The 25893-nt window shown below is 39.9% G+C and overlaps 2 protein-coding genes and 1 long non-coding RNA gene across 6 annotated transcripts in view; 1 reads left to right on the top strand and 2 right to left on the bottom strand.

The window, feature by feature from the left end:
- Positions 1–12992: 12992 nt before the first annotated feature.
- On the top strand, positions 12993–17217 carry LOC117524241 (retinol dehydrogenase 7-like). Its single transcript, XM_034186014.1, has 4 exons — positions 12993–13049; positions 14060–14313; positions 16877–17040; positions 17129–17217. The coding sequence occupies exons 1-4, from the start codon at positions 12993–12995 to the stop codon at positions 17215–17217; spliced, it is 564 nt and encodes a 187-aa protein (XP_034041905.1).
- A 175-nt stretch (positions 17218–17392) lies between these two features.
- LOC117525422 lies at positions 17393–17630 on the bottom strand. Its single transcript, XR_004565044.1, has 2 exons — positions 17506–17630; positions 17393–17452 (listed from the first exon to the last, which is right to left on the bottom strand). It is a non-coding gene; the product is annotated as an uncharacterized LOC117525422 (long non-coding RNA).
- A 185-nt stretch (positions 17631–17815) lies between these two features.
- Positions 17816–25893, bottom strand: part of lrp2a (low density lipoprotein receptor-related protein 2a) — a 111211-nt gene continuing 103133 nt past the window's right edge. For all 4 annotated transcript variants that reach the window (XM_034187279.1, XM_034187280.1, XM_034187281.1 and 1 more), the window contains 7 exons: positions 24786–24853; positions 21539–21656; positions 21334–21454; positions 20994–21104; positions 19813–19929; positions 19265–19336; positions 17816–18522 (listed from right to left, as the gene is read on the bottom strand). In XM_034187279.1, coding sequence (XP_034043170.1) covers positions 18352–18522; positions 19265–19336; positions 19813–19929; positions 20994–21104; positions 21334–21454; positions 21539–21656; positions 24786–24853 — 778 coding nt within the window. In that variant the 3' untranslated portion in view covers positions 17816–18351. The remainder of the gene's footprint in view (positions 18523–19264; positions 19337–19812; positions 19930–20993; positions 21105–21333; positions 21455–21538; positions 21657–24785; positions 24854–25893) is intronic.

Genomic DNA, 25893 nt, shown 5'->3' with positions numbered 1-25893 from the left:
AAAATTCAAGTGGCCCATCAAGTTTTTTCAAAAGAGCAATGTCTAAGGAGAATTTGTGCTGGATTTGGTGCTTATATCACCATGTGAAGTATTGTTTCAGTTATTTGCTGCACTATATAGGTAAACTGTAGAGGGTCTAGTTTACCGACCACTGGGGTGGTCAGGAGGTCAACTAAAACTATCTCCATAGTTTTGCATAATATGGAGGTTATGGCAATGGGCTGAAAATCTTCAGGTTTGCTTGCCCCTGGCTTTTTTGGTATAGGCCTTATTATGGAGAATTTCCAAGATTTGGGCACTCCTGTGACAAGGAGGGAATTAAAAAGTCTGGAGAAAACTTTTAATTGAGGAGCACAGTCTTTGAGTCGACAGGCTTTCAGGCCATCTGGGCCAGTGGCCTTGTTTGGCTTCAGTTTAGAAAGACTTTTAGCGACAGCATCCTCAGTGACGGCTGTGGGTCCTCCTGCAGGGAGATTTTTACAGATCTCACATTTCTGTTTATCATCCACTTTATTAAATCTACAGAAGAACTGGTTTAACTCATCAACAAAACATTGATTGATGCTTGTAGGAGTATCACATTTGTTACTGGTTTGCCCGTCAGTATAATTAGATCTTCCCAGGCTTGTTTTATGTTGCCATTGAAATATTTACTTTATTCTTGTACTCAGTTTTTGCCTTAAAGATATCCCCTTAGACACTGTTTGTTTTGTGTGTAGAGCTAAAACAAATATTAAACCATGTTGAACTAGTTTGAGACGTAGTTCTGCATTTGGGTCAGTTGGATCTGAGCTTATTGCTGGAATATTATCAGTATTTTACAGAAATCTGTGCTTCAGTGTTCCAACTGCATCACATTTAACTTCCATTTATTGTCAAATGAAGTATTGAGTTGTCAGTGAATTTTAGGTGAAGGGGGAACTCCATCATAACCAGTGTTGATGTAACATATTGCGAGAGGTTCAAAGACATTCGTAGTTTTCAGTTTATTAGTGCTGAGTTTGGTAGACTTTATAATATACTCAAACACTGTAAATAATTGTCAAACTTTATCATGATGTTTGCTTATTATGGCACACACATAGTAATGAATGACATACTTTCACTGCCACTTTATTAGTTACACCTTGTTAGTACTGGATTGGACCCCATTTTGCCAGCAGAACTGCTTTAATTCTTCATGGCAAAGATTCAACAAGGTGTTGGAAACATTCCTCAGATGTTGGTCCATATTGACATATTGGCATCACACAGTCGCCCATTCAACCAGTCTGCCCACTCTTCTCTAACCTGACAAGGCATTTTCATCTACACAACTGCCGCTCACTTGATATCTTCTCTTTTTCGCACCATTCTCTGTAAACCCTAGAGATGGTTGTGTGTGAAAATCCCAGTAGATCAGCAGTTTCTGAAATACTCAGACCAGCCTGTCTGGCACCAACAACCACACTGCTTTCAAAGTCACTTAAATTCTTTATCTTCCCTGTTCTGATGCTCGGTTTGAATTTACTGGTAAGCAAGTTGTCTTCACCACGTGTAGATGTGTGAATGCACTGAGTTGCTACCATGTGACTGCTGCGCAAATACTACTCATGACTGTGCGCGCCAGTTGTTAAGGTTGCACTAAACTAGTTGTACCTTTGCATCAAATAATGTAGAATCTGAAAATTAATTTTGATGATTTAGTCTGTAAATTTGTGTTTTGTGATTATATTTTCTTTATTTGCATTCGTGCCATTAAAATTTATAATTATAGATCACTGCTAAAAAATATTATAGCCAGTGCAATTTTGGACATTGATAATTTACTGAAAATTGAAAAATTCAATAACCGATTAGCATTTTAAACTAATTTAGGCACAAAGAAACAAAAGAAAAAAATAGCCATCATGAAGTCATTAACCTTCAGCCCATGGTATATATTTCTAGCTTCAGTAGGTTTGCTGGAGTAATAGAAATACCAATTTGGGCATAAATCCATTTTGTACAGTATAACACCAGTGAGTATCAATTCCTCACTCAAGTGATTTGAGGGTAACAGATGACAGTTGGCGCTGTAACCCTAAAACCAGTGAAATTCAGCTATGTAACATATATACCAACTATCAGTTATGTACAGCAGCTCTTAATGTTAAAGACATTTGACTTTTAAAAAATGCTTCAACTGACTGACCTTGTGAGACCAAAGCCAATAAGAATAGATGGTAATACCATGTGCCCTAAAATTTGAGAGGTAATCTTAAACTGTCTTCTGGAAAATGTGTAGAAAGAGGGATGGACATATGGAAAATGTGATGACAACACCTGTCCAGAACAGATGGATAAACAGTCCAATAGCAGTAAATAAAAACTGGTCAATCAACCCAACTCAGTCCACTCTGTTTATTCTTATAAGAACAGAATAACACTACAGCTGGACAAAACTAAGCTTTGATTAAAATCTTGTGGTACTTTTTTCCCGTCCAACTTTGGCATGCAAACGACGACGACTCCTGGGCAGGATGCTCATGCGACTCAGGTAGACTTCCCCAGATGAGATCGGTACCCATTTGTAGGTGGTTGGACAGACAATGCAGATTAAGGCCCAATCACAATATGCTGCCTTTGCCTTACCACTTCTTTTCTCTTCATTTTGCACATTCACGTGAATGTGCAAAATGCCGTTTTACCGGTTCCGCTAACATGTTACCGGTAAAACTCAAATTTGCGACCGTAAAATCCAGCATTAACGTCTGCAAATTATCAGACACAACAGGGTTATTCCCTAATTCTGCTATAACATTCTTTCTGTTGTCATACGTTTACCAAAATAATTAAGACCATTATCAAAATGCATACAGCTTACTTGGAACTTGTGAAACAACAAAAACCTCTAAGTCATGTCATTTGATTTACAAATTCTCAGTGTTCCAAATAAAGGTATGATGTATTCTGTGGCTTAAACCAACGCTAACATAGCCCAAGGTAGGTCTACAATCTTTGCCTTTCTTAAAAGTCTAGAATAGTTGGAATTATTACAGTGTAATGCAATGTGTTTATTCTGGGGTTTGTTTTCTTCAGTTGAACATTTTTCTAATTCCATCTGGATTTTTTTTTTTTTTTTTTACTCATGTTGTCTGTAGGGTTTATCCTCCCAGATGTCACAGAATAGATAAAGTTATTGAAAGAGGTCAATACAATACAAAATGTGAAAAAAAAGGTAAAAAATAAAGAAAACATACAAAAATAAGTTATCAGAAAAAAACAGTAGTTTGGTAGTTTTATCACAGTCATACAAGCCTCCAAAAGACTGGCTTTGTCCAAATTTCATGAACAGTGATGTATGCTGTGACTAACTGATTAGTCCAATTGTGAATATGCAGTGATTAATTACGCATTTTACATTTATAAAACTTTTTCAGATGAAGATAAATTGGTGAAATTTGAACCACTGTCAAATACTTTTATATAAAGAGGCTATTCCATTATTGTGAAAATTGCTTTCTGCGAGGAAATAGCATTCAGTATCAAATATTTAAAGTACAATTTTTTGCAAACTTTTTGTCCCCTAAGTGTAAATGGTCTAGAATATCTACTGTTCTTTATTTCAAGATGATTACTATTTGTTAAGTTAGTTGATGAAATTCTGTACTGATCATTTCGAACATTAAGTACTGCTAAAAGTAAATGTTATTTTTGCATTTTAAAGTGTCATTCCCAAATGGATGCAGCGCCATCTAGCGGCCTCTAATACAGCTCCTAGTTTTGCTTCTGTATTATAGGTAAAACAGTGGCAGGAACTGGGAAACTTTAAGGGTAATAGGCATTAAGAAATGGACATTTTAAGATGTTTCAGCTATAAGATATCAATCAGGGTAGATATACACACATCACCAGGTGCAAAGCTACTGCAGTGAACATAAAAAAAATAATAAAAGCCTGCAGGCTACTCAGCTTGTTACATTGGACATACAAAATTTGTTCACCAATGTGGATCACATAGGAGGCTTGGAAGCGCTTACAAGGTCTCTGAACAAGAGACCTTATGGAACGCTTTCCTCCACTCTGTGTATAAGAGAACTGGCAGAAACTAGAGGTGGGCAGATCGATCCTAATATCGATATTGAATGATCCTTGTGTAAAAAAGTGTTATGTGCAGACGCAGGTTGAGGAGCGGACCAACGTCTGACCGAACCCAGCGCTAAATAACCAGAAAGCGGTTCCACAAACAAAACGATTTTATTTCCCCTCCAGTGCAATAATTAGTGTACAACATAAAATTTGGTTTGTCTGGCGGAGTGAAGGACGGCGCGCTCTCCAGCGCCCAAAAGGATCGAGCCTCGGCGCTTCTGGACTCAGATTCACCGCCAAACACCCCCCAGGTGGACACGACAAACTGACTCTGAAGGATGGAAAAGGTGAGGTAAGTCAGAGCTACAGCAAATATCACTGAGGCCCACACTATCAGCAACACATTCAGGTCTGAATTTAAGCTTTATGTAAATAAGCAGCTTCTCACAACAGGTGGAGGATCATCAGTCCGTACGCCACAGCAGTGAGAAGCAAACTGCACAATTCTCAATGTTCAAATATACTGCGTAACAAAATGCCAAATTACTATTAACGATCATTCAGACAATAATCACCTCTGATGTGTGCTGACAGCATGTGTCCCTCACCCGTCCTTCACAGGCACGATGTGTCAAATCCTGGTGCGGTCCTCAGCGTCTCAAACGAACGTCACAAGGTCGAGTTCCCGGCAATTCTGCTTGAACCACTCATGGCTTAAATGCAGAACGCCATCTCATTATCTGCTTCAGCTGAAAGTCTAAGTTTACACGTGAGCATCATCCACAGGTGCTGCGAGTCAATAGGCCTGCACGTGAACATCCTCCACAGGTGCAGCTAATAATGCTGATGAGGGTGACGGACTCTTCTGCCAGCACCTTCTCCACAGACAAAACCCAGTTTGCATACCACCTGGAGAGCAAAGAAAAGAAAACAAAACAAAAAACATCCAGCCAAACCCCCCAACACACAACAAAAAGGATCGATATTCAAGCTTTTTTCTCTCCTGCACGCACTGACTGCTGCGCATGCAGATTCATCAAAGTCTCCTCTGTAAGAGCAGCGCTGCGTCACACAACATGGAGCAGCGCACCCTTGTATTGTGGTTTGTCAGCCCTCTACCTCAGGAGATTTTGTTTTAAGTTGTGTTGAGTGATTTTTTTAAACAAAAGTGTTGATTGTGATAATAAAGTATTTTCCTGTCACATACAAAGTTTTGCGAAATTCTATCTTAGGTCTTTTAGATCTATGAAGCTAAAATATGAAAAAGCATCGGTATTGGCGATACTGGGCCTGTATTTAACTTGGCATCGGATCAATACCAAAATTCCCGGTATCGCCCACCTCTAGCAGAAACCGTGCTTTTCAAAAATATTTTTATGTTTGAGCAAGTGTCCACCATATAAACAATGTAAGGGCACAGCCATGGGAAGTAAGATGTCTCCAAACTTCAGCTCATTGTATGTGGCCATGTTTGAAAATGAATTTGTGCTCAGAGTAATCCATTCTATAAGCCACATAAAACTTTGGAAAAGTTATGTTGATGTTTTCATGATTTATGAGGGTTCAGTTCAAAGTCTTATGAACTTTTATGAGTTACTTAATATAACTCAACACTTAAAGTTTGCTTTGAGCCATAGTCAGTCACAGATAAGCTTCTTGGACATTTTAATCAGATGTGAGCAAAATACACTTATCACAGATCTATATAGAAAAGACACTGATAAATAATCTTTTTGCTTGCTGACTCTTTTCATCCCCCACACCTGAAGAAAAGTTTACCAATTAGTCAATTCAACTGGGTTAGGAGGATTTGTACAAAACAGACTATATAAATCAAGCAGATGAACTGGAGTGTCGCTTCAAAATTAGAGGCTACAGGGAAAAGTGGATAAGAGGAGGAAGAGACAGATTTGACTCAGTTACACAAGAGGAGCATCTTAAAAACAAAAGATACAGAAGGATGACAAATGTGCCTAGATGATATTTGAAATACTCAGCTCAGGGTAAGGATATTGAAAACATCCTGAGGAGAAGAAGAAAAAAAACAAAAAAACATTGGCACATTGTGAATACAGATCCACAATTGAAAAATATTCTTAATGAAGCTCTGTAGGTGGTCTATAAACGGCCGCCTAACTTGAGACAAATGCTTGTCCACTCAGATCTGGTTCCAACAAGACAGACTAGTTTCCTGGATCCTCCACCAGTACCACATCAGTACTTTTGTATGGTAGCTTAAGTTCACCCATTTCGGCGGCAGTGTGACGTCACCATGCTAACGTCCGCAAAATGTCTTGTAAATCACTTAAGGTGTGATCAGTTTCCAAAAACAGCGTTTTCAGTTTTAGAAGTGTTTATTTCTTGCCCTCTTTTACATAATATGAGAAACATGTTACAACCCCTGGCAAAAATTATGGAATCACCGGCCTCGGAGGATGTTCATTCAGTTGTTTAATTTTGTAGAAAAAAAGCAGATCACAGACATGACAAAACTAAAGTCATTTCAAATGGCAACTTTCTGGCTTTAAGAAACACTAAGAAATCAGGAAAAAAAAATTGTGGCAGTCAGTAACGGTTACTTTTTAGACCAAGCAGAGGGAAAAAAAAAAAAAAAAAAAAAAATATGGACTCACTCAATTCTGAGGAAAAAATTATGGAATCACCCTGTAAATTTTCATCCCCAAAACTAACACCTGCATCAGATCAGATCATTAGTCTGCATCTAAAAAGGAGTGATCACACCTTGGAGAGCTGTTGCACCAAGTGGACTGACATGAATCATGGCTCCAACACAAGATGTCAATTGAAACAAAGGAGGATTATCAAACTCTTAAGAGGGTAAATCATCACGCAATGTTGCAAAAGATGTTGGTTGTTCACAGTCAGCTGTGTCTAAACTCTGGATCAAATACAAACAACATGGGGAGGTTGTTAGAGGCAAACATACTGGTAGACCAAGGAAGACATCAAAGCGTCAAGACAGAAAACTTAAAGCAATATGTCTCAAAAATCGAGAATGCACAACAAAACAAATGAGGAACAAATGGGAGGAAACTGGAGTCAACGTCTGTGACCGAACTGTAAGAAACCGCCTAAAGGAAATGGGATTTACATACAGAAAAGCTAAATGAAAGCCATCATTAACACCTAAACAGAAAAAAACAAGGTTACAATGGGCTAAGGAAAAGCAATTGTGGACTGTGGATGAAAGTCATATTCAGTGATGAATCTCGAATCTGCATTGGGCAAGGCGATGATGCTGGAACTTTTGTTTGGTGCCGTTCCAATGAGATTTATAAAGATGACTGCCTGAAGAGAACATGTAAATTTCCACAGTCATTGATGATATGGGGCTGCATGTCAGGTAAAGGCACTGGGGAGATGGCTGTCATTACATCATCAATAAATGCACAAGTTTACGTTGATATTTTGGACACTTTTCTTATCCCATCAATTGAAAGGATATTTGGGGATGATGAAATCATTTTTCAAGATGATAATGCATCTTGCCATAGAGCAAAAACATTATTTGCAAAAAGACACATAGGGTCAATGTCATGGCCTGCAAATAGTCTGGATCTTAATCCAATTGAAAATCTTTGGTGGAAGTTGAAGAAAATGGTCCATGACAAGGCTCCAACCTGCAAAGCTGATCTGGCAACAGCAATCAGAGAAAGTTGGAGCCAGATTGATGAAGAGTACTGTTTGTCACTCATTAAGTCCATGCCTCAGAGACTGCAAGCTGTTATAAAAGCCAGAGGTGGTGCAACAAAATACTAGTGATGTGTTGGAGCGTTCTTTTGTTTTTAATGATTCCATAATTTTTTCCTCAGAATTGAGTGATTCCATATTTTTTTCCTCTGCTTGGTCTAAAAAAGTAACCGTTACTGACTGCCACAATTTTTTTTTTCCTGATTTCTTATAGTGTTTCTTAAAGCCAGAAAGTTGCCATTTGAAATGACTTTAGTTTTGTGTCATGTCTGTGATCTGCTTTTTTTCTACAAAATTAAACAACTGAATGAACATCCTCCGAGGCCGGTGATTCCATAATTTTTGCCAGGGGTTGTATATGAAGCGGTTTTGGAGCAGCAGAGAGAATTCAGCCACTGACATCACAGTGCCGCTCTACTCTGATTGGCTGTGATCCCTCGCCCCTCAAAAAACACACCACGAACAGAATGTGACTTTAACCTCTTAAAATAGGTCAAAGTTAGCCATCTTTGAACTTGTCCAAGGTCTGTGTCCCAAGAATGTTCCCTGTGAATTTGAAGACTGGCAGTAACAGGACAGGACTTAGGGACAGACATAAAGCCTTCACAATACCCAATGGCCTTAGGTAATAAATATAAAAAGAAAGCTTCTCACCAAATATTTTGGCTACTTCCTCGTATGTGGTGGCTGGCAGTGTTACAGCAATACAACAATAAATGCGTCAGTGAAATTCCACAGTTGAGCAGCTGTGGCTTCTCACCACCAGCTTTCTCCCAGTGAGAGATTAAAATGCTGCAACATGCATCATACTAGGTCCAATACGCAAGCAGCTGTAAAACTCACCAGAAAACATCTGGTGTTAAGAGTCAGTGCTGTGTGGCATTTCTGCTTTGTCAATTCACAGAAATTAGGTGTCATGTAAAGCTTAGAAGTTCGAGGTTCTGTGACTTTTCTAATATTGGTCCCTCCATCTAGTGGCAGTTTGTTGTAATTGCAGGTCCTTTGGCTGATTTTTTTTTCCCCCCAACTCGACATAGTAAGTCCCTTCGGCTGCTCCCTTGTTTGCACTTGGGGTCGCCACAGCAAATCCAAGGTGGATCTGCATGTTGAATTGGCACAAGTTTTACGCCGGATGCCCTTCCTGACAACTCCACATTACATGAAGAAATGTGACAGGGGTGGGATTTGAACCTGGAACCTTCTGAACTGAAACCAAGCGCATTAACCACTTGGCCAACTCGACATGTGGATGAATAATCAGAATTGCCCTTAGAGGGTTTGGTTTGTCTATATGTGGCCCTGTGACAGACTGGCGTCCTGTCCAGGGTGTACCCCGCCTCATGCCATTATTGCTGGGATAGGCGCCAGCTCCCCACGACCCTTAATTGGCGTAAGCAGTTGAAGATGGGTGAGTGATGAGTGGGTTTGTTTTGTCACTTAAAGTAGACCTGCATTGAAATAAATGGTCAGATCTCAGAAAGAAATAGCTGATATGTATTTATAAAACCCTTATGAATTCAGTAAAGTAACTCTGCAAGCACAAATTTGTAATTCAGCGGAGAAATCTTTGTTTAAAAATGACAAATTTGCAGCTAAAATTTGGCCCACTGCGAAAACTGTACAACCCCTGGCAAAAATTATGGAATCACCGGCCTCGGAGGATGTTCATTCAGTTGTTTAATTTTGTAGAAAAAAAAGCAGATCACAGACATGACACAAAACTAAAGTCATTTCAAATGGCAACTTTCTGGGTTTAAGAAACACTATAAGAAATCAGGGGAAAAAAATTGTGGCAGTCAGTAACGGTTACTTTTTTAGACCAAGCAGAGGGAAAAAAATATGGAATCATACAATTCTGAGGAAAAAATTATGGAATCATGAAAAACAAAAGAACGCTCCAACACATCACTAGTATTTTGTTGCACCACCTCTGGCTTTTATAACAGCTTGCAGTCTCTGAGGCATGGACTTAATGAGTGACTCTTCAATCTGGCTCCAAGTTTCTCTGATTGCTGTTGCCAGATCAGCTTTGCAGGTTGGAGCCTTGTCATGGACCATTTTCTTCAACTTCCAAAGATTTTCAATTGGATTAAGATCCGGACTATTTGCAGGCCATGACATTGACCTTGTGTCTTTTTGCAAGGAATGTTTTCAGTTTTTGCTCTATGGCAAGATGCATTATCACCTTGAAAAATGATATCATCCCCAAACATCCTTTCAATTGATGGGATAAGTGTCCAAAATATCAACGTAAACTTGTGCATTTATTGATGATGTAATGACAGCCATCTCCCCAGTGCCTTTACCTGACATGCAGCCCCATATCAATGACTGTGGAAATTTACATGTTCTCTTCAGGCAGTCATCTTTATAAATCTTATTGGAATGGCACCAAACAAAAGTTCCAGCATCATCACCTTGCCCAATGCAGATTCGAGATTCATCACTGAATATGACTTTCATCCAGTCATCCACAGTCCACGATTGCTTTTCCTTAGCCCATTGTAACCTTGTTTTTTCTGTTTAGGTGTTAATGATGGCTTTCGTTTAGCTTTTCTGTATGTAAATCCCATTTCCTTTAGGCGGTTTCTTACAGTTCGGTCACAGACGTTGACTCCAGTTTCCTCCCATTCGTTCCTCATTTGTTTTGTTGTGCATTTTCAATTTTTGAGACATATTGCTTTAAGTTTTCTGTCTTGACGCTTTGATGTCTTCCTTGGTCTACCAGTATGTTTGCCTTTAACAACCTTCCCATGTTATATTTGGTCCAGAGTTTAGACACAGCTGACTGTGAACAACCAACATCTTTTGCAACACTGCGTGATGATTTACCCTCTTAAGAGTTTGATAATCCTCTCCTTTGTTTCAATTGACATCTCTCATGTTGGAGCCATGATTCATGTCAGTCTACTTGGTGCAACAGCTCTCCAAGGTGTGATCACTCCTTTTTAGATGCAGACTAATGAGCAGATCTAATTTGATGCAGGTGTTAGTTTGGGGGATGAAAATTTACAGGGTGATTCCATAATTTATTCCTCAGAATTGAGTGATTCCATATTTTTTTCCCTCTGCTTGGTCTAAAAAAGTAACCGTTACTGACTGCCACAATTTTTTTCCTGATTTCTTAGTGTTTCTTAAAGCCAGAAAGTTGCCATTTGAAATGACTAGTTTTGTGTCATGTCTGTGATCTGCTCCGAGGCCGGTGATTCCATAATTTTTGCCAGGGGTTGTACATCTGGGACATTGCCATGACGTGAGGGAGAAGACGGAGTGCTAGCGCCTTCAGTCCAATCCTGCATTGAAATTGATTTTATCTGGTAGTAATGTTACTGTTATACACATACTGGTTTCAACATCCAAAAGTAAGCTGTAATGAATGCGAGATACAGCTCTGCATGCTCAGATCAGTGGCGGCATCGACAGCGGGCGACGTTCTTCCCCGACCCTTACGCCTTGCTCTCACTGCCTCCGATGCCCTTACTGAGTCTGCGGGTTCGGTAAACGCCGCAGCGGGCCACTCACACCGCCCCCGTATTTGTTGTGCAGAGCTGCAGCCAACTCTGGCACCACCTCCCTGTCTACTGGATGGAGGTGTGGCCAACTTGGCAACAAGTCCAGAGCCTACGCTCGCTGTTTTGATGCGGAGCGCTCCGGCCGCCCGCAAGGACAGACTTCTTGTGGAAAAATCCGCAGCGCCGCACGGTCTCGGTAATCGCAGCCGCAGAGCTCCGTGGCCACTGAGAGAGGTTTGTATCTTTTTAATGACTTGAATTCTTTGCGGGTCCCGCATCCGTACCCCGCAACGGTAACACCGGAGGCTAAAGACAGTAGATTTTCAATGCGACACCACTCAATCAAATGGGCATGTGAAAAAGTCCCCAAAACTTTTCAAGCAAAAATAAAAGAAATGTATACTCAAATGTACCGCAAGACAATATGAAGTTTTTAAAAAAAAAAAATAGATCCTTCCATATAAGACAATAAAAAGGTGGTTTTGTAAGAGATGCAAACTGACGTAAATCCACAAATTACAGTTGGCGCGCGCAATGCATGCTGGGATAGGGTCTTCTGTCTTGCGTCTCGGCAACGTCCCGGATGTGCTGAGTTTTGCGGAGGGCCAAATTTTAGCTGTAAATTTGTCATTTTTAAACTAAGATTTCTCCGTTGAATGACAGATCTGGGCTTGCAGATTTACTTTACTACATTCAGAAGGATCTTATGTGTAAATATGTCATTTTTTGGTCCAAAGATCTGACTGCATTTATTTCAATGCAGGTCTACTTTAAGTTTTTTTATTTTGATTTGCACACATATGAAGATGGGTTCTGGGATTCCAGAGGCAAGGTCAATCATTGGGATCATGGTCATAGGTTTAAAAGTCAGATTTGCTAATGACCAGTCATTAGGGTCAAAGGGTATGTCTTTCTATTTGATGGCTTATTCTTCCCTGGTACTTTTGCTGTTTTCTGCCAAATTTGGTAGGTCATTGAAGGTTGTCCTCAAAATTGCCCTTAATGAAGTAAACAATAAGATAGATTGCCATAACCCTCATTGTCCTCAAATAGCTTGACACTATGTGAAAAGGACTTCATCTTCAACTGCTTATCTGGAAGCAGGGTCACAGGATAAAAAGGACTTCTTGAAGTTAATCTCTTTGAACGTCTTTGCTGTTATGAAAACACAATTACCATGGACCAGATTGGCATAAGTTAAAAAAAAAGTGGGGTGGGCATTAGTTAGCTGTTAGAACAGACTAAATGAACCCTAGAGCAGGACAGCCAAGGCACAGATAGGAATAACAAGAACAGTAGTTTATTAAATAATACTCACATTCAACTCAGGAGAAGGCGTCGTAGGAAACTGGAGTTCCACAGGAGTAGTCTTCTTCAACAGGGTGTATAGACCCAAGTAGTAGCTTTCTTACTGAGGAATCAAGTTTCATTCAAAAAGTGAACAAACAAGGAGTCATCTTAGTAAGGGTTTAGACAAACTGAGGAGTAGACTTAATACAAAGAGAGTTCAACACAAATAGTCTTCCTCACAGAAGGCAATCCAACCTAAAAAAACATCCTTTGTCTAAAAAGAAGGGTTTAAACTGCTGAGTCGCTTACATAATGAGTGCACCAAGACAGTCTCTTACTCATAATAGAGTTCCAAACAAAATTCTTTCACAACTCAGAAGTGTTCACAGGACAGAGTCCATCTCCAAAAAGATTTCAAAACAAAGTGAGATGGGTGACCAGGAAAAAAAGAAGAAATCAGTTTCCTTTCAAAAGGGAGAGCTTCAGGTAAACCACTTTAACACAATGGGAAAGTGCTCTAGGAAGTGCATAGAAAAAGCACAGGAGGAGCATCTAAATGCTAAACCTCGCAGCTTGCAAACGCTGGAAGAGCCAAGGACAGGCCACCACAACATAACTCAAACCAGTAGACCCACAACTAAAACCAAGCAGTCTCTTTAAATAACACAATCAGTGACAGCTGCAGATCCAAGCAGGTGTAGACAATTTAACTAAAAATCTGCAGGAACATAACAAAACAGCAGAGGGGGCTAGAAGGTCAGGACAGAGTCTAAAACATGTAGGAATATAACTAAACACCAGTGGGGGAAAGTGAGTCAGATTTCATATACAAGATGACAGAGGAAAAAGTGAGGAGATAGATGAGACAAAGGCAGTGACAAGAAGAGACATGAGACACCGAAGAGGTGACAGGTGTGGCACAAGAGAAGCACGCTGGGACTAACAGAATAAAGCATTAACATATGTAGGATACAAACGGGAGAGAGAGAAACAGAGCGGAGCTGAGCGAGAAAAACTCACTCTCACACCAGACCGAACAGGAAGTGCTGAGGGCCCAAAAAGGACGAGAGGGGGACACACAGGGGCCAAATCGCAAAAACAACCCTACCAAAACACAACCCTAACAGTTGTCATTGGATTAATAAAATTCACAACACTGATTTGTAAAAACAAACAAAATAAGGAATACAAAAGTAGGATGATACAAAATCAGATCACAGAACATAAATTTTTGTATTTGGAATACTTTTAATAGCTCTGCCAAGATCTAAAACATCTTATCCTACAATGTAATTCCCAGGATCTAAACCTGTCCAACAGTTTTCTCATGAATCCATCTATAACTCTGTGAGTGAAGAGAGGCCGTCACTTTACACTGAAGCTCTGGACCACCCAACCATCAGATCTATCTCCCTGTTTTTCAATTAAACATTTTAAAGCGGCGAAGGCAATCATTCCAAGTGCTTTCCTGCTGTTCTCTGCCATCTGCAGGGTAGTGGGGGCTGGTGAACAACACTGGGCGGTCTGTACCCAGTGGTTCCACAGACCGGATGCAGTTAGAGAATTTCAATAAGGTTCTGGATGTGAATTTGATGGGTGTCATTGAGGTGACCCTCCAGTTCCTCCCATTGCTGAAGAAGGCTCGGGGGCATGTGGTGAATGTGGCCAATATTGTTGGCAGGCTTTCTGTCACTGGAGGAGGCTACTGCCTGTCCAAAAGTTGCACAAAATTCTTTTCCAACAGCCTCAGGTTGTAAAACCGGTTCTTCAAACGTCTCATTTAGAACACAAAAGACAAAAACTGGAAAATCTGTTGTGCTAAGTGCAAAGCAGGTTTCCTGTTTCTTTTATTGCTATTATTGGCATTCATCACTCAAAATTAAGTTATCATTAGTTCCTTATTGAAAGTAGATGATGGTCTGGAGGTCAAATTGGTTGGCTTGAGAGGCAAGAGGATCCTCTGTTCAAATTCCTGTCAGACTGGAAAATCATTAGGGACCTTCGGGGGAGATCATTAATCTCCAAGCTGCAGTGCATTGGATTGCAGTGTTTGTGTGTGTTTGAGTCATCATTGTAAAGTGCTTTGAGCATCTGCTTCAGATGGAAAAGTGCTATAGAAATGTAGTTTGTTTATGAAAATACACAATTTTCTTTAAATTGTCACACATAGCTTTGATTTTTAATTATGCCTCTAACTGCGAGAGTTCCAATATTATCACAGCTACCATTAGTTTTGAGAGTCCCAATATTTCCACTGCTACCAAAAAAGTACAAATTATTTTAAGATGGGTCACTTTGCATGATGACATGCCACTTACTCTTAAATCCACCTTAAAAGCCAGTGAACTTATTAGAGTCTGTCTCTTCAGGAAGAGCCAGTCAGAGTTGGATTGAACAGCGTGCCATTACATCACAACGTGTTTTGAAACAAATGTTTTCAAATGTTCTTGTTGTTGCACAGCACGGTGGATTAGTGGTTAGCACTGTTGCCTCACAGCAAGAAGGTCATGGGATTGATTCCCACCTGTGGCCTCTCTGTGGGTAGTTTGCATGTTCTCCCCATGTTCATGTGGGGTCTCTCCGGGTGCTCCGGCTTCCTCCCGCATCCAAAGACATGCAGGCTAGGTGGATTGAAAACTTTAAATTGTCCGTAGGTGTGTGAGTGCACGTGTGAATGTGTTTGTTTGTCTATATGGCCCTGTGACAGACTGGCATCCTATGCAGGGTGAACTCTGCCTCACACCCTTTGATTGCTGGGATAGGCTCCAGCCCCCCTGTGACCCGATCTTGGATAAGCACTTGAAGATGAGGGTGTGTGTGTGTTATTTTTGATTTGTACCCTCTAGTGTTCTCAAGCATGATAAAAAACAATTAAGCAAATTTAATAAGTTAAACAAATAAACTAGGATCGTTGTGTTTTGATTCATAAATGGTACTTAAAGCGGCAATGTGTATGATTTAGGGATGTGTATTAACTGAAATGGAATACAGCATTCATAACCATCTGTTCATTAGCGTATACTTGCAACAACCATTCAGTGTTTTCATGAGCTTGGAATGAGACCTTCCTATCTATGTGGGAGCGGGCCCCCTCATAGAGGCGGTCATTTTGCTCCACTATGTTGCTACAGTTGCCCAAAAGGAACATCGTTACTCTGTCTTTTTCATTTTGCAACATGACTGAAAGACTAAAGAGGTAGAATAATCAGTGGTTGCTCGCCTACTGGTTGCTTGTACAGGCTAAAGGCACCTTGACACTTGCATGAATTTCATCCCCACACTGCCGCGCAATTCGTCGTGCCAATGCATCCCGCTTTGTCCCGCTGGACACCACCCTGTATAAAATAATCATTTCGTAGCCGATGTTGCTCTCAGAACTTGGCTATTGAAATTGTCTTCAGTTGCAGGTCTCGTGAAATGGCGTGTGGTGGAGAAGGCTTTGGGATCTTATAATATATATATATATATCGTAATGGATTGGTGAAACAGTTGCATTTTCATTGCTTCTTATGAGTTAGATAATGTATCTGTATAATTATGTTTTTATTGTAGATGTAACATCTCATCACAATCGTTCGGCTGCACTGCGCACAACGACATACAGTTACAGGCAGTGTTTTCAAACAGGTTGCGTAATGTTCATGACTAGCTCATGAAATTAATGTATGCCAGAGGTTTTGAACATATCAACATTTTCTTCCCACATGCAGGCACACAGCCGTGCAGTGTACGACACATTTACTCAATGGCACGCAAGATTGTGTGCCAGTGTGAAGATTACATTCGTGCAAGTGTCAAGGTGCCTTAATAAGTTTGAGAACCCTCATTTTTGTGAAATGGAAGATACATATTTTCACGAGAGAAGGCAAAGGACCATAAATCCCCATCACCACAGAAGTGACAACTTGAAACAAAATAGTGACTGGTGATGGCATAATGTAATCTGCAACCTCACCACTAGATGGCATTCAATCTTACACACTGGAACGTTGAGTAACCGTGGGGAAAAAATAAGTAAAAGTTGCATTTATGGGATCTTTCTTCATTCCCATTTGAACCTCTGCATTGTTTATTGACTTTGATTTTTGCTTGAAAGGAGCAGATAATGACAATTAAATGAGAAGAACAAAGTCAAGTCTGCCACCTGCTGAACACCGGCACCTGCTGGAAGGTTCTGGAATATGCATGCATAACAAATAATGAATTTCATATTTAAAAGCTACAGTCAGTGTGGAGTCTCAACACGCACTACATATGTTGCTTGCAATAAAATCTATTTGTATTAAAAGAAAATCTTTGCATCACCTGTCTAGGAAGAACAGGCAACCGTTTGGCATCAAAATGACCATTACTGAACCTGGATACTTCAAAACAGGCCCAACTCAGATGGATGTTATTGAAGCCGACCTCAGGAGGCCGTGGAACTGCTTCCCACAAGATGTCAAAGACTTGTATGGAGAGACACACATCAACAACTGTAAGTTTTCCTGCATTCCAAGCAGATTAATGTAAGTTATAAATTAAGCACAGTGTTATTCACTCCTTGCTTCTGTCTCACTTATCAGATGTGAAAGCGTACGAGTTCACTATTAACATCCTGTGCAGTTCAGATATCTCCAAGGTAACCAGTCATATGGAGCACGGCCTGATGTAACTATTCCGGATCCCTCCGTCCTACCTCCCGACATTTACTTCTGACTTTGCTGTAAATCTCCTCACTTCTACACCTGAAGTCCAACAAATGAGACACAAGCAAAGAAACAACTAAAGTGAGATCCATAAAAGTAAATATGTATCAATGATGAGGGGGAAAAAATGCCAAGACTACATTACAAAGTAGGAATTTTATTCATTCACAAGTGAGCAGCATCAATTTGTGATCCAGTTTTCTACCTAAAAAAATAAAAATAAAAATGTGCATATTCTGCAAGATCACAGATACAGCTTTTATTTGTCGTCATTTTGCAAAATAAATCACTCTGCATTTAAAATGACCACCTTCATCTGTATGGAGTGATATGGATGTGTCTGTGAGCGCCATAGAAATCAACATTATAAATTCATTTCCATTCAAAAAAAAAAACATGCAACCATTCAAGTAATGTTTCAAACATTAAAAAAAGAGGCTGTCATTCCAGTGTTTTTAGTAAAACATGATTATACTGACTGAGATATCACAAAGCCAGGGAATGAGTTTGATTCTGTTTAAAAGCAAATACAATGCACAATGTGCGTACTGCACTTTTAATGTGTTTTTGTGGTATTACACGCATGCAAATGTTTATATTGTAGCAAAATCTTTGAAAAATGAACAGCATCACATGAAATCCAGTGTTTTTTGTCTTTCTTTTACTTTATAGCCTTGAAATGAGGTATATAAACGTGAACGAAGAATACGGAAAACATTGCTCTCGATAGCGTAACTACTGTACGTTGACTGCACTGTGTGTATGTGATACTGCATTCACTGTATGTAGGACTATTCATAAGATCTGTTTCAGATCTTCAGCTTTTTGACAATCTTGCTGTTCAAATTTACAAATATACAGCTTTTATATCAACATTTCTTTAAGCAGCATCAGTGCAAAGATATACATATTGTACATCAGAATAAAGACAAACATTACACACCAGTTGGCATTAGAAATGTCAGAAGGCATTGTGACAGAGGACTCTTTTCTTCATTCTACAGAAATGTGTCTCTTTCCTAAACTTATTTGTACACAGGCTACATAAAAAAATAAATTCTGTGCAAAGTGTGTTTCTTTTTCCCGTTCAGCGAGAAGCGTTATACGTCGCTGTCCTCTTTAACCAGAGTGGCCGTGTCTTTGAAACTGTCCTCGGTCGGCGAAAAGGTGCTCGGACGTTCCCTCTTCTGAGGTTTGGTGGGGGGGACATATGGAGAGGGCTCAGCGGTGGGAGAATCCCTGCTGCTTTCTCCAGGTTTTTCATCCTTCATCTGGGGAAGAAAAATGCACAAAAAAGGAAAAGAAACAGTTGTACATATTAACCGTTTTGGATTCTTATGTGGCAGCATGGTGGTATAGTGGTTAGCACTGTTGCTTCACAGCAAGAAGGTTGTGGGTTCGTTTCCCACCTTCCCTTTCTGTGTGGCGTTTGCATGTTCTCCCTGTGTTTGTGTGGGGTCCCTCCAAGTGCTCCTGCTTCCTCACACATCCAAAGACATGGAGGTTAGGTGGATTAGTAACTTTGAAATAATGTACTGCATTTCTATAGCTCTTTTACATCTGCATCAGATGCTCAAAGTGCTTTACAATAATGCCTCACATTCACCTTGATGTCAGGGTGTTGCCATACAAGGCGCTCACTACACACTGGGCGCAACTAGGGGATTAAGGACTTTGCCCAAGGTCCTTAATTCCCTTAGTGATTTTCCAGTCAGACTGGGATTTGAACCGAGGATCCTCTGGTCTCAAGCCCAACACTTAACCACTAGACCATCACCTCCCCTAACTATCTGTAAGTGTGTGTGCAGGTGTGAATGTTTGATTGTCTATATGTGGCCCTGCGACAGACTGGCGTCCTGTCCAGGGTGTACCCCGCCTCTCGTCCTATGACTGCTGGGATAGGCTCCAGCCACCCGGTGTCCCTTTACTGGAGTAAGCGGGTACATCCAGAAAATGGATGGACGGATGGATTCTTCTGTCATCATGAAGAAATGTTTAAAGTTCTACAGTTACCTCTGAGTATGAAGGGTTTTCAAACGTGGTACTTGGGTTTAGTTTCCTTTTCAATAAGCTCCATTTCGACTCCTGCAAATGAGCACAAAGGGTGATGTGGAGTCATGCTGTCAACATAATGGGTAGTTTAAGCAGCGACGGTTTTAAGAGAGCCTCAGCTACGATATTGTTACCATTTGGCGCATTTCTATTGGCATGATCCAGCAGATGGAGACCCAACAGTGGGAGAAGGCCAATGGGATGACCACTTTCACTTGACTGTAGTAGACAGATGGTTGTTTTCAACAGATGGGGATGGACCACTTGTCTGCCTGAATCTTGGTTGCCATCCAAGATTCAAGGTAGTTCCATTTGGTGGATACAGCAATATGCAGCACCAGCACATGGTTGTTTTCCTCGTGTATAAATATATTAATTTTAAAGTGGTAGCAGTCATTGCTGTTAAGTGGCATAGATTCATTACCAGTTACCGTAGCAGACCTTTACAACCTTCGCTGCATAAACTCCAAAACATGTATACGGAGACATACGGAGGACCAGTATCTCACCTGTGAAGGTTTGTCACTTCCAGAAGAGGTATGCACGATGACCACATTGTTGTCTGTATGATACACTGGGTTCACAAAGTTGTTCTCTCTCTGTTCATCGCTGACATTCACAGTCACCTGTTTGAAAGAGAAAACCTAAAGTTGTTCTATCAGTTATAAACTCATGTTGCCATCAATGTCACTTCACCAGCTCCTACTCTGATTTTAAGTGTTCAATGAAATATTTAGTAATGACTGAATTTTTACCGGACAACTAACACTTAAAAACTGTAGAGTTTGATCATGTTTTGTGTTGCTTATGTTTAGTGTTCTGATGTTTCTAAAACCATTTTTTTCTTCATTAGATTTTCAATGAAATAAAATTTAGTTTGACATTTCTTTTTGCAGAACAAAAAAGTTATTCTGTCTATTTAATTCAATAAAAGCAACAGACTATATCAGATAAAATACAAAACCTGATCATTTTGTAATTTTACAGCCCAATACATGCTTCCTCAAACACAACAAGCAGGAGACAATGTTTTCTCTATCGACTGCTTCTGTTTGCTCAGGATCACCACAGCAGACCTAGAACAGATCCACATTTGGATTTGGCACAAGTTTTATGCAGGATTCCCTTACTGATGTAACTTCAGTTTTACCTGGAGAAGCAAACATAGGCCCTGGTCTTCGTAAGCGGTCTCTTATCTAAGTACTAACCAACTCCAACCTTAACAGAAAAAGAACTCACACAATCCTTCTACACAGTAAAATCACCAGTGTTAAATTAACACTCCCGTGGACATATGGTCCTACTGTGGTCAGAGTGCGACCATATGTCCACTGGCAGTGTTAATTCAACACTGGTGATTTTACTGTGCATGAGCAGGCTGTAACTGTTTTTACCTTACTATCAACAGTGCTGCAAGTGATGTGTAATGATGTGGAACTTTCAGCTTTTTACCTGCTCTGTGCGCATCCATATGCCCCCAAAAAAATCCCTCCCTCATTATAGAAACTCGACTGAATCCATTGTATGCCCCCAGTATGCTCCTGAGTAATGCGGAGACTTATTCTATCCTCTTTGTACTCTTCACCCAAGTTTGCATGAGGTTTCGCACCACGTAAAGAGGAAAAATGAGTTGGATGTGCCTCCGGTGGACTTGCAGTTTGCCCCTGATCTATTCGTTGTGAATAAGTACCTGTGTGGCATAAATAACAGCAGGATCAGTGGAAACTCCAGATGCAGAGGCGTAGGTCGGGTTTTCAAATGTTACTGGCTGCCTCCCAGCTTCCATGGTGAAAGTGTCATCCTGTGACAATATTATAGTGATGAGTTTACATCTATCACCAATTAGATAACCCCAAATTGGCATAATTCATTCATTAACCTCCTCTTTCTCAAATGTGGCTGACAAAATGAGTCCAGCATATAAGGTTAAATTGAAAACTCTCAGTAAATACCTCATATAACACAGTGCTGGAATGCTCCAGTGACGTCAGGAACATGTCAGTGCCAAAACTCTTCCACTGGTAACTCACCATGTGCATGGTTGTGTCAATAAATGACACTCCAATGTGTGAAGGTCCAAGATCCACATTACCACCAGAGTGAAACATCACCCCATTCCCATTGTCAGTGGATTTCACCAGACTACTGAGGCTGGAGAAAAACCACAGTTTTCATTTGTCTGCATGCAGCCACATTATTATAGGTGTGTATTTAGATAAATAAGGAGGGTGGTACCTGGGTAACTTTAGTATGGAAGGGATGAATGAGCCGGTTCGCTTGTAGTTGAGGAAAAGTCCAACAGCCAGTCCTCCGGTAATCAAGATGATAATGACCGCCAGCAGAACTGCCACAGCTTAAGACAGAAAATTTAAACTATTCAATTTGCTGTTTGGTCTGATGTTGTGAGAAATCAGGGAGTGAAGTATACCCTGCAATACTGATAGGATGTACAGAACTATAAAGTCTTCTCTTTGAATATGTCAAAACACAAAAGGTAGTCTGATAGACCTTTACTTGCCCTAAATTGTTTGAACTCTCAACCAAATGCTGTATATCATGGGCCTGAGGGCCATGTAAGCTGTCAGAGGAACAGTTTGCAAAAGGCCTAGGCACAGCGAGCCTCCACTGTCACTGATAGCTGCAAGAACACCTTAGGAGGAAGCAAACTTAGAAGTCGCACACACCCTGGATAGTATGAAGGTGTTGATTATACACATTTCTAATACCTTGCTGACAGATTTGTTTGTTATGGACATACTACCATGAACGTGCTAAACCATTCGGGGAGTAAAACCATAATTTATTGTAATATCATTAATTAAAGAGATATTTTGAGTCAACATCTTCACACTTTGCTGAGTGACTGCATGCAAAACTATTTTATCCAGTGTGTGGATCAAAAATGAATGAGCAGTGTTGTATAAAGTACCGGAAAATCACACTTAAGTACAGATACCCATTAAAAAAATGACTTTGGTAGAAGTTCAAGTCACCGATTGAAATGCTACTCAAGTAAAAGTCTTAAAGTATCTAGTATTTATTGTACTTAAGCATGACAAGTTTCAGTTCAGAAGGTTCCGGGTTCAAATCCCACCCCTGCCACATTTCTCCATGTAATGTGGAGTTGCGTCAGGAAGGGCATCCGGCGTAAAACCTGTGCCAAATCAACATGCAGATCCACCTTGGATTTGCTGTGGCGACCCCGAGTGCAAACAAGGGAGCAGCCGAAGGGACTTACTAAGCATGACAAGTAATGTACAACTAAATGTACTCAAGTATTGAAAGTAAAAGTACAAGTAAATGTTAATAATCAAAAACGACTGTTTTTTTTTATTTATATATATATATATAAAAGTTTATCTAGGCTTGTAAATGACTGGTAGTATTAGTCAAAATACTGAAAATTGTGCACATCACACAAAAACACTTCAGAAACAAGGTTTCAAAACCTAAACGAGAGTAGGCTACTCACTAGATGTTCACAGGAAACAGTTATTTATTTCTATATGTATTTATTTATTTTCATTGTTACATGGTTTTATCTTTTCTGGTGTGTTTTGTTTCATTTTGGTTCTTTTTGTCTCTTTCTTTAAAATTGTATTGTAACATTATAGTCTATTATTATTGACTATTATTGTCTATTATTTAGACTATTATTGTTGTTGCTATTATTATTAATATATGAATAAAAATAAATGAAAAAAATTACAATTTGACTGTTTTATGACAACGAACGCTGAGCCATCAATTATACAGAAAATAAATCAACACAAACGTGCTGATGCGAACAGCTTAATGCTAACTTTAACATTGAAAAAGCCATAGACATGCTAATGCGTCCTGTTTTTAAGTTATAAAATACATCTATCAACTGTTTCAGAAGACCATAACAGGTCGGTTTAACATAAAAAATATTAAATATTACTCACAGACATATGCTCTTCAGGGTTTTAGCGGAGAAAAATTAGGATAAAGCAGAATAAAACAATGAATCCACAAATCGTAGCTAGAACCACTGCTTTGATCTGCGAATCACTGCTTCAATTGTTTCAAGGTTCAAAGCAAAGCCGCGCTGCAGAAACGTTGAATACAGACCCACTGCAGGTCTGTAATTAATGTAGAGAAATTATCATTTTCCTGACAAGCCAGTGCGCAACTGCAAAAAAGCCTACCGGACATGCCTCATGAGAAATCGGCCTGACTTCATTGCAGTCACTAGTAATCAGTGGTGTCTCTGGGTGAAAACATGACTTTTTTCGTGTGTGGTTTTTTTTTTTTTTTTTTTTTTTTTTGTAATGAGTAACGGCATGGTGCATAGAAAATGTATCGGAGTAGAAGTATGCAATTAAGGTCGGAAATGTAGTGAAGTAAAAGTGAAAGTAAGCTGAATTTAAAAAAACTCAAGTAAAGTCTTCTAAAACATACTTAGGTACAGTAGTGAAGTATTTTTACTTTGTTACTACAACCCCTGGCAAAAATTATGGAATCATCGGCCTTGGAGGATGTTCATTCAGTTGTTTAATTTTGTAGAAAAAAAGCAGATCACAGACATGACACAAAACTAAAGTCATTTCAAATGGCAACTTTCTGGGTTTAAGAAACACTATAAGAAATCAGGGGAAAAAAATTGTGGCAGTCAGTAACGGTTACTTTTTTAGACCAAGCAGAGGGAAAAAAATATGGAATCACTCAATTCTGAGGAAAAAATTATGGAATCATGAAAAACAAAAGAACGCTCTAACACATCACTAGTATTTTGTTGCACCACCTCTGGCTTTTATAACAGCTTGCAGTCTCTGAGGCATGGACTTAATGAGTGACAAACAGTACTCTTCATCAATGTGGCTCAAACTTTCTCCGATTGCTGTTGCCAGATCAGCTTTGCAGGTTGGAGCCTTGTCATGGACCATTTTCTTCAACTTCCACCAAAGATTTTCAATTGGATTAAGATCCGGACTATTTGCAGGCCATGACATTGATCCTATGTGTCTTTTGCAAGAAATGTTTTCACAGTTTTTGCTCTATGGCAAGATGCATTATCATCTTGAAAAATGATTTCATCATCCCCAAACATCCTTTCAATTGATGGGATAAGAAAAGTGTCCAAAATATCAATGTAAACTTGTGCATTTATTGATGATGTAATGACAGCCATCTCCCCAGTGACTTTACCTGACATGCATGACTTTAGTTTTGTGTCATGTCTGTGATCTGCTTTTTTTTCTACAAAATTAAACAACTGAATGAACATCCTCCAAGGCCGGTGATTCCATAATTATTGCCAGGGGTTGTATACAACACTGTGAACGAGTGTGACTGGTAGATTTTTTTTTTTTTCAGCTACACAGATGAGCAGGTGTATGTAAGACCCACTTGGTTCTTTGCTCATGAGAATGCATCTGGTAAAATTTTACAATTTAAACTCAATGAACTGAATGTTGTAAGTGACTGAAAGAGACTGATTAAAGTTGAATGACAATACCTGTTCCTGGTGGAGCACGCCTGATACTTCCCATCTCGCAGTAAATGCCTTTGTAACCATTCGGACACCTACACAAACACATCATCAGGCATTTTTTTTTTTCCTTTAACACTGATAAACAGTATCTTGAGTGAATGAGGGAGGGAAGGAGATACAATACCAAAAATATCAGAATCTCCACCAAGGCCCAAACAACTCCAAAATCAATACGTGAATCCAAAATTGTTGTATTGCTTTCACTTAGCTTTTTGTTCATGTCTGGTATATATTGTTGGTTTTGATGATTGTTTTTCCTCACCTGTGTGCCTTGTTAATTCACCTTTACTTGCATTGATGTTGTCTGGTTTCCCTCTATATGTATTTCTCTCACTACACATCTGTATCATGTTTATAATCACACAACTGTCTCTTGTTCTTTCATAATCAGTCTGTATATATTTGTCATTGGTTTTTGGCTGGTCTTTGTGTTGTATGGCTGGGGGGCCTGGCTGCCTTTTTGTTTCTGTCTTTTGTTTTTCCTTCCAGGTGGCTTGCATTTGGGACTGAGTGGCTGTGTTGCTGAGGTTATCAGGACCTCACCCTGATCACCTGCGGCTCGTCAGGACTCACAGCTGAGGTGCATCTATATGGATTGGAACATGGTGGCATTTAAGACTGGAGTATACAGTGTGTATTTGCCAGAGACTCGACCTTGTGACCAGACGGGTGAGATCGTCGTCTCGGGAGCCATCTCATCATCAGTGGATGCAGAGAACGTCCAGGGTTTGATGCACGGTCTGTGAAAGAGGAGGGGGTGAGGTCTCACGCTCGTCAGCACACTTCCTGAGGTACATTAGATTTTGTGACTAACATTTATACAGTCAGTAAATGTGGTGTCCCTCACACCTTTATTATATTGAGCTGTATGTTAGTCATGTATCGGCTTCCACTGCAGTGGAGTTTTGTGAACTGGATGTTCCATGCCTGCAGGTTGGGAAGCTGATTAGTAATCAAGCCAGGAAGTGTTTGCTGTTTGTACACCTTTAAGTGTTCTCTCTGTGTGTAGAGTGTGGACTCACATAATGGTTCCTTCTTTCACAGACTCGGTTTGTTGCGGCCACCTGGGGGG

This window comes from Thalassophryne amazonica, chromosome 14, assembly GCF_902500255.1.
Source record: "Thalassophryne amazonica chromosome 14, fThaAma1.1, whole genome shotgun sequence".
In the NCBI taxonomy this organism is placed as follows: Eukaryota; Metazoa; Chordata; class Actinopteri; order Batrachoidiformes; family Batrachoididae; genus Thalassophryne; species Thalassophryne amazonica.
The sequence above is the reverse complement of the archived record's forward strand: the minus strand, read 5'-3'. Positions and strand labels throughout refer to the sequence as shown.